The 8,523-nt window shown below is 47.5% G+C and overlaps 1 protein-coding gene across 2 annotated transcripts in view; it reads left to right on the top strand.

Moving 5' to 3' along the window:
- Nucleotides 1-7,280, top strand: part of LOC102028642 (melanoma-associated antigen 10-like) — a 109,084-nt gene extending 101,804 nt beyond the window's left edge. Inside the window, exons 10-13 of one of the 2 annotated variants that reach the window (XM_013504453.1) lie at nt 1,109-1,176; nt 3,255-3,326; nt 3,969-4,051; nt 5,771-7,280. In XM_013504453.1, coding sequence (XP_013359907.1) covers nt 5,837-6,883 — 1,047 coding nt within the window. In that variant the 5' untranslated portion in view covers nt 1,109-1,176; nt 3,255-3,326; nt 3,969-4,051; nt 5,771-5,836 and the 3' untranslated portion in view covers nt 6,884-7,280. The remainder of the gene's footprint in view (nt 1-1,108; nt 1,177-3,254; nt 3,327-3,968; nt 4,052-5,770) is intronic. The other variant, XM_013504454.1, reaches the window with a different exon arrangement.
- The last annotated feature ends 1,243 nt before the right edge of the window (nt 7,281-8,523 follow it).

The following is an 8,523-nucleotide window of genomic DNA, read 5'->3' as shown; positions in this document are numbered from 1 at the left end:
AAGCAGAGGTGCGGCAGGGTTTGGGCAGGGTTCCGGCTTGCGGTGTTTTCCTACGTTACTTTCTATGCCAGGAGTCTCAGGGGTGTGGCTTCAGACCCATTGAGGGAGGAGCCCTAGGACTAGTCAATCAAAGTGCACGGGCGGGAAAGCCTCTCCGTGCTGCAGTAGGGGTCGCCATCTCTGTGCATCTCCAAAGTTGGCGCGGGAGCTCCAGGAAGGCCCAAGGCTTGATGCAGATTGTCTAGTTCATCCACTCCAGTGAGCAAAGTAAGTGTTTTGTGAGGGATGTGGACACTGGTCAGCAAGGGAGAAATCTTAGGTGTAGGTAGCCTTGAAGTGGCGGACGTAGGGAAGTGGATTGGGTTTACATCCCACCACAGTTTTATATATATATATTTATATGTATATATAACCCTAAGCCTATGAGCCCTCTTTATCTGCTCGGGGAAATACCAAGCAGAGGTCCGGCACGGGTCCGGCCGGGTTTCCGCTTGTGTTTTCCTACTGTACGTTCTATACTACGAGTCTAAGGGGTGTGGCTTCAGACCCACTGTGGGAGGAATCATAGGAGTAGTCAATCAAACTGCACAGGCGGGAGAGTCTCTCCGTGCTGCAGTAGGGGTGCCATCTGTATCACCAAAGTTCCCGTGGGAGATCCAAGAAGGGTCACGGCTTGTGCAGTTTGTCTAGTTCGTTCACTGCAGTGAACAAAGTAAGTCTTTTTGTGAAAGATGTGGACACGGGTCAGGAAAGAAGGAATTTTAGGCCTAGGTAGTGGTGAAGAGGCGGACGTAAGGCAGGGGAGTGGGTTCACATTCCAAGACAGTTATATATATATATATATATATATATATATATATATATATATATTCCATACCCTATGAGCCCTCTTCATGAGCCCTGGGAAATGTCAGGCAGGGGTCCGGTACGTGTCCGGAAGGGTTCCTGCTTGTGGTGTTTTGCTTCTTTACATTGTGTTCCAGGAATCTAAGGAGTGTGGCTTCAGACCCAGGGAGGGTGGAGTACTAAGACCAGCCAATGAAACTGCAGAAGACAGAGGGCCTGTGGCACTAGCAGTGTTGGGCTCCATATCTTTTTCTCTTAACAGCTGCCCGGGCATCTGCAGGGTCTCAGCTTGGGCTTTTTTGCAGTGGCCATCTTTGGCATCTGAGAGAGGTGAGTTTTTGTGTACATGGTAGCCAATGTGGGGAGTTCTATATGTGGCCAACTTTAAATTTACGGTTTTGAAATAGCAGGGGTTTCTTTTCACCACCAGCTACTAGATGGGATTTGTGAGAGTTAGGTTGTTGCTGGGAACAGGTTGGTCGAGTTGTAGGAGAGGGGCATATCCTGCCTTAACCATGGGGTCAGCTTCTGGAATTCCAGTAGTGGCAGGGAAATGTGTTTCCTTACTTGGAATCTCTTTTTTTGTCATTAGCATGTTTGTTGTGCATAGTTAATACATTCTTCATCGGTGGTTGGCACATGTAGGTATCACATTTTAAATCATTTTATGTCTGTTTCCCCTCCCCCTATCTTTGGAATCTGAAGGAAAGGAGGTTTTATGAGGGAGCTTGGCTCAGCTCAGCAGGGGCAGAGTCCCAGGCGCTGACTGGCATTAAAATGAATATCTGAGGGAGAAGCCAGGGAGATTCCTGCCCAGTCCTGGCCCTACTGTTAACTCTGGTCAGACCCGGAAAACGTCCCCGAATGTCGTATGCCTGGACTTCCTCCTTGGAACCCGAAAGGTTGCTTTTCCAAGGAAGCTTCACTGGGTTTAACAAAGGGATGTGTCCCAGGGAGTGTAAGGCACAAAATGAAGACCCTGTGGAAGCAGTAGGAAAACTTCCTGCCACATGTAGAGAGGGCCTCAGGTCTATCCAGCCCCTGCTGTCACTCATAGGTGACCCCAGGCAGGTTCCAGGATGTGGTATATTCCTAAGGGTTTTGTTGTGGCTGTTCCACTTAGGTCAGCAGAGAGAGGTACCTAGGCAGTGCCAGGTAGTACAATGAAGTGACTGACCCAGGCCTTAGTACGGTTAATTTAAGGACTGAGGATACCCTCACACTGAAAAAAAATAAAGGGAATTCAATTTTTCTCTGTTCTTGCTGTCAGTGGAAGAACTGGGAAATGGGGATTGGATGTGGCCCCTTTTAACTTTCGAATGGGTTGGGCGTGGTCTCAGGAAGGTGAAAATTTTGGTCTGATAGGTGTGGATTGGACTCAGCCGAGGCAAGGGTCCTAAGCTGAGGCAAGGGTCTCATGTGTCAAGATGAAGACTAAAGATTTCAGGTCCTTCCATCCTTTATAGAGGGGTGCAACAGATACATACCCTAATATCATTCCGGGGAGCCACACTGTAAGGTTGCCAAATGTAATGTTTTTTGACTTCCCCTTAGGAAGTCTGACGGAGGTGAGGCTTTTTCTGCAGGGTGCAAACTCAAATTAAAAGAGGAAGCAGCTTCAGGCTCTAACAGCCATTAAGGAGTTCAGCCTAAAGGAGGACTGAAGGGACCTTCCAACTTAGGTATTTGTATCCCCAGTCCACCTTGAGTATATCAGCTCTGGAGAGAGGAAGCTCCAGAAGCACTTTGCCGTTGTCAACCTGGGAGACTGCAAGCAAGGTTAGCTAGATGTGATACTACTTCACTTTTGCCTTAGAGGGGAGTCCCAAGAAGGTGAGGACCGGGGCTGGGGATTTAGCTCAGCGGCAAAGCGCCTGCCTGGCAAGCACAAGGTCATGAGTTCGGTTCCCGGTGCCGGAAAAAAAAAAACCAAAAAAAAAAAAAAAAAAGAAGGTGAGGACCTTGATATGAGGCAGTAGCAGTCTGAGAGGGAGCCATACTTGGCCAGCAGGGGAATCCCTGGTTCTGTCCATAATCAAATTAAGGACCCTTGATAAGGACTGATGGTCCATGCCATCCTCCTTTCCTCTTCTGGTTAACAAGGTAAAGAAGGATCCTGTGGAGTCTGAGTGTTCCTTGTTCTCAGCCCTGGGAGGATGCATGTAGGGGTGACCAAATGGAATGAGTTCCCAGTTTGGCATATGTTCCCCCAGGACCCAAGGCCCTGGCACCTTTCAGGATAGTGAGGGACTGGCTGGCAGATGAAGCTCCTGGTAAATAGAGCGTGAGATAGACTCTGCTAAAAGATGAAAACCCTGAAGTAGGACTGGGGTAATCTCTCAACATAACAGACCCTAGTCATGGATGACTGAATTTTTGCAATTTTTCTTCTGTTTGTAATATCCTAGGGAGTTGAAAGCCTTGGTCTTAGTGTGTGACATCAGCAGAGGGAGGAGTTCGAGGATCTACCAAGAGTCAAGGTAAAGTAAAGACATTGAGGAGGACTGATACCCCTCTCAAATGCAGGAAGAGAGGCCCACAAAACCCACCTTGTCCATGTTGTGAACCCTGGGGAGATCTGGGCAGGAGATCTAGCCTACTCTCCCTTCTTCCAAGAGGTGAATGGTGGGTGTTTGAAGGAGATGAAGTCTTGGTCTGAAGAGAATATCAGATCAGGAAAAGGTGGTCCCTGTCCTGCCAGGAATAAAGATAAATACCTATCATAGTTACTTTCTTCTTGCTGGGACAAAATACCTGTCACACACAATTTAAAAGATGATAGGATTATTTTGGCTCACATTTCAGTCACGCAGAGGGCCATGGGGGAAGAGAGGTGCTCATATCGTGGCGGATAGAGAAGCAGGAAAAGTAAAGGAAGGAGCAGGGAAGTGAGGAAAAACATTATGCCCTCAGTGACTCCCACTTCTAAGCAAACCCCACCTCCTAACCACAAGTCAACTAAAAGCCCCTGTAATCTAATCACCTTCCAAAAGCCCTGACTACGATCCCATGAGGCTTTGTGTGGAGACTCTCTCCATATAGACGATAACAGTGGAGCAGATAGGACATAGCCTTGGGTATGAGGGGTTGCATGTTGCATCTCTTCATTTTTGCTTTGACAGTCTCAGGGAAGTGAGAGCCGTGGCCTGACAGTGTGACAACAGGTCAACCGAGGGAGGAATCCCAGTATCCATCAACCGTCAAGGTAAGGACTCTCATGGGTAAGGAGTACCTCCTACTCCAGAGAGAAGTGACACTGCAGAGCCTGGCTATCTCCGGTTCTCAGCCCTGGGAGAACTCAGGCAGGGCAGACAAGATGTGCTGTGTCCTCAGTTTCTCCAAATGTTAGGGAGATGGCTCAAAGAGGTGAGATTGCAGTCTGATAGGATAGTGTCGTGTCAACAGTGCATGGTTCAATCTTTGCAGAAGCTAAAGCAGAATAACACAAGTGGGCCCGAGAGACTCCCCAGCGCTGGACAAGACCCAGCCTTTGCTGTCAGTTCTGGGAGGCCCAAGCAGGGTTAGCCAGATGTTTTGCCTCATTTATTTCTCTTGTACTTAGGACCTTGGTCTGCGCAGGACAGTAGTCTTGGTCAGAGGGAGTAGTCCCAGACTGTAGCATTTAAAATAAGGACCCTGAGTGAAGACTGAGGGCAGCAGTCTTCTTTCTAGCACTGAAGGCACACTCCCTCCTTGCTCATGCTGTCAGTCTTGGTACCCTGGAGCATAGGGGCCAGATGTAATGCACTCTCACTTCTGTCTTATTGTTATCAAAGAATTGAGGGCTTGTTCTCAAGGCCAGAAAATGGGGAGAGTCCTAGGTCCTGACAAGCATCAATGCAGAGAATGAAAGTGCTTTTCACGTAGAAGAGATGGGGTCCCTAGAGTTTGGCCAGCCCTGCTTGTGACCTCATGAGGTCCTGGACAAGTGTGGTGGGAGGTGCTGCTCCCTCACTTCCTCCTGTGGATCTCTAGAATGTGAGATGCAGTTCTGAGAGTTTGTCTTGTTCCATCAGAGGGCAAGAATCCATGCCTTGCTAGGGGAAAGGTGAACATGGAGGTGATCCAGCCAGGAACTGTGAGGATCTTGTAGTCTGGCTCAGCCCTTCATTTCTGAGGGACCCAGAGCTGTGCATGTAATCTTCAGCTTGAGAGGCCATCTCAGTTCCTCTTCAGAGAGGTACCAGTGTCTTAGTTATGTTCTAGGTGCTGAAACAATACCTGACACCCAAAGTTAAAAGAGGAAAGGTTTATTTGGCTCACAGTTTGTAGAGGTTTCAGGTCACAGTCAGCTGGCTCCAACATAGGGAGGCAGGGCAGAGGGACATCACAGAGGGGAAACAGTCCATGGGGTGGTGGACAGGAAAACAGAAAGCAGCAAGTAGTCAAAGTAGCGAGCAGCACTGCCTGCCATTTTTCTATCCGTTCACATTCCATCCAAGCTACAAGCCTATTGATTGCTACCACCCACACCCAGGGTGAGGCTTCCATTTTTTACACCCTTAAACCCAGTATCACACCCTTAATGCACATTCATGCACCCTATTCCAGCCACCTTAGAAACTCCTCACCTGTAGAGACACATGCGGCTTTGGGGAAGCTTGTAGGTGCAAGTTATAACAACCAGGAACTGGGCAGAAGATGACCAGGCAGCATTAGGTGTCAGTGTGAGATGCACACCTTCGAGGACCTTAATGGCACCTGAACCCATGTATTCTGTTGTCATCCCGAGCCTTAGGCTGCACCTGGAGGAGCTTTTTATGTCCTCCTACAGATTCCTAGAGGGCAGGCTGACCAGAAAGACATCAGATCTGTGAGGCTCTAGGACATCACTTAAAGAGATGACCTGTAAGTGGGCTTTTGTCAGAGCCAACATAGATAATTTTTCATTTGAGGCCATTCACACTGCCCCTCTGTCCTCCAGGCCAGTGGGATCTCATCATCCACATTCCTGTTCACTCTTCTGCTGCTGCCTGCAGTGGGAACCACCATGCCTCACTTTCCGAAACAAAGGTGTCTCAACTTTGATCAACCCATCCATGACGGAGCTTCGATGAAAGAGTTGGAGGATGTCCTGGGTCACCTAACAGAGGATGAGGAGGAGTCCTCCATTTCTTCTGCTTCTTTCAGTGTTCTCCCCTCTAGCCCTCCTCTTTCTCTCTCCTCTTCCTCATCTTTCTCTCATCTAATTTCGGGCACCCTAGAGAAGGAGGATGGTCCTGCTACTGGGATGGTTGTACCTTCTCAGCATCCTCCCAAGAGTCCTCAGAGAGCCTTTACCTCCATCTCATACAGTAAATTAGTTGAAGAGCCCAGCGATGAAGAAATGGAGGAAAGTTCTAGCAGCTCAGAGTCATCAGCAGACGGTGAATCTGTAAATGATAAACTGATAGGAGAAAAGATCACTGATTTGATGCATGCTCTAGTCCTCAAGTATCAACTGAAGGAACCCATCACGAAAGTCGAAATGCTTGAGATTGTCACCAGTGAGTACCAAGATTTGCTCCCCCTGATCTTTGCGAAAGCTGCTTCATGCTTGGAGATGTTTTGTGGTATTGATGTAAAAGAAACGGATGCCGTCAGTCACACCTATGTCCTTGTCAATTCCCTGGGCCTCACTTATGAGGAGGAGCTGAGTGATGAGCACAGCATGCCTACCAATGGCTTCCTGATAATCATCCTAGGGGTGATCCTCATAGAGGGGAACAAGGCCTCGTTGGAAGATATCTGGGGATTCCTGGAAATGATCGGAGTATATGAGGGGGAGAAGCACTTCATCTATGGGGAGCCCAAGAAGTTAATGAAAGATCTGGTGCAGAAAAATTACCTAGAGTGTCATCCAAATCCTAGCAGTGATCCTCCATGCTATGAGTTCTTGTGGGGTCCACGAGCCAAGGCTGAAACCACCAAGATGAAAGTTCTGCAATTTGTGGCCAAGATCAAAGGAACTGACCCCAGTTTCTTCCGTGATTCTTATAAGGAAGCTTTGAGAGAAGAGGCAGAGAGAGTGCAGGCTGCAGTTGGTCCAAGTAAATAATACCTTTGCACACCACTATTCATCAGTTTCTCTTGACCCAATGGAAGACTGAAACTGATTGTTTATTCTGTTTTTGAAGAGGAAGGGCAGTTGAAGCTCTTTTATACTGACTATTAATTCATTTGGAAGATTTTTGTTCTTTTCATTCTTCCTTTTTCATTAGTATATATTTGCAACCCATAACAAATGCATTCATTGCGAAGAATGCATACATATACATATTTCATCTTATTCTCTTCTGTTTTTCCTCTCTTCCCTTGCATAGCCCCCTACCTCGAGGTCCTCTTCCCACCTCCATAAAGTTTATCTCCCTGTGTCCTATAATCTATTCTGTATTTTGCCCCTAAATTGTTGATATGTTGAGTTTCTTATTCAAGATAAATTGTGTGATGTTGAACCTTCTGTGTCTGATTTATTTCACTCAATACTGTGGTCTCAAGGAGCATCCATTTCCCTACAAACAACTCAAATTTATCTGTCTTTATGACTGATTCATAATCCATTGTGTATAGGTATATTTCTTTCATGTATTCATCTGTTGCTGGGTAACAACCTCCAAGTTTAGCTATCTGAATTTGTTGCTATAAAAACGTGTATGTATGCCTGTAATATGATACTCAGGAGAAGTATTGGTGGGTGTGTTGATTTGGGGCGGCTTATTTTGCAAGGGGAACAACATAATACAGGACACATACTTTATATGATTATTTATAAGTCACCCAAAGAGCAGTATACAAAAGAGTGCAGGAAATCTGTCCACACACTAAGACCAAGGAATCCAGCTGAGGGCCTGGATCCCACAACAATGTCCTACATGAGTTGAGGTAAATACCCAGAGCTCATAATAATGCCTCCCATGAATCCAACTGGAGGCCCAGAACCCATGACAACGTCCCATGCAGGCCTGTTTCACGGATCTGCTGGAAAGGCCCAAAGGTCAGTGGTGGAATCTACAAAGTCTATGCCAGCAGGAAGAAGGATCTGTGCTAGCAGGCTGAGGGATCTGCACTGGAGCCAGGAAGTGATGCTCAGAAGAACCAGGGCTCCCCCAAAAGGTACCACAGCCATCGTTGGCAACAGTGAGGTCCCAAGCTCCTCCGATGACCAGGATGGCCGAGTTCCCATCAGGGAAGCCAACGCAGCAAGCTTTTCCAGGAGGCTGGCAATGCACCATCTTCCCCTCCAGAACCAGGAAGCTATGCTCAAAGTGAGGACCAGAGCTCCCCAAAGTGAACTGAAGCCATTCTCAGTGCCAGCGAGGTCCCGAGCTCCTCGGAGGATGAAAGCAGCCAAGTTCATCAGGAAGCCAGCTCCCCACGGTCTCTCTCAGCTCCCAACAGCTTCTCCCAGCTCCCAACAGCCCTGCTTCTTCTTCTCCAGGTCTGCCTCTTATGCTGCTGGCAACAGTCCTCAGGTGGGCCTCCCACACCCAGCACCACTCACTCAGTTCATCTGGGGGTTATAAGTTGACCACCAGTTATCAATCCACTACAGTGGGTCAAATGGAACCTTTATTTGTAATTTTCTGAGGATTTTCCATAGTGATTTGCATCGTGGTTGTGCTAGCTTACATTTCTACTAATAACATGGAAGGGTTCAGTTTTCCCCACAATCTCACCAACATTTATTTTTTTAGTTTT

Source organism: Chinchilla lanigera, unplaced genomic scaffold (assembly GCF_000276665.1).
Source record: "Chinchilla lanigera isolate Chin_1 unplaced genomic scaffold, ChiLan1.0 scaffold00088, whole genome shotgun sequence".
Classification (NCBI taxonomy): Eukaryota; Metazoa; Chordata; class Mammalia; order Rodentia; family Chinchillidae; genus Chinchilla; species Chinchilla lanigera.
Note: the sequence above shows the minus strand (reverse complement) of the source record. Positions and strands in the feature narration are given on the sequence as shown.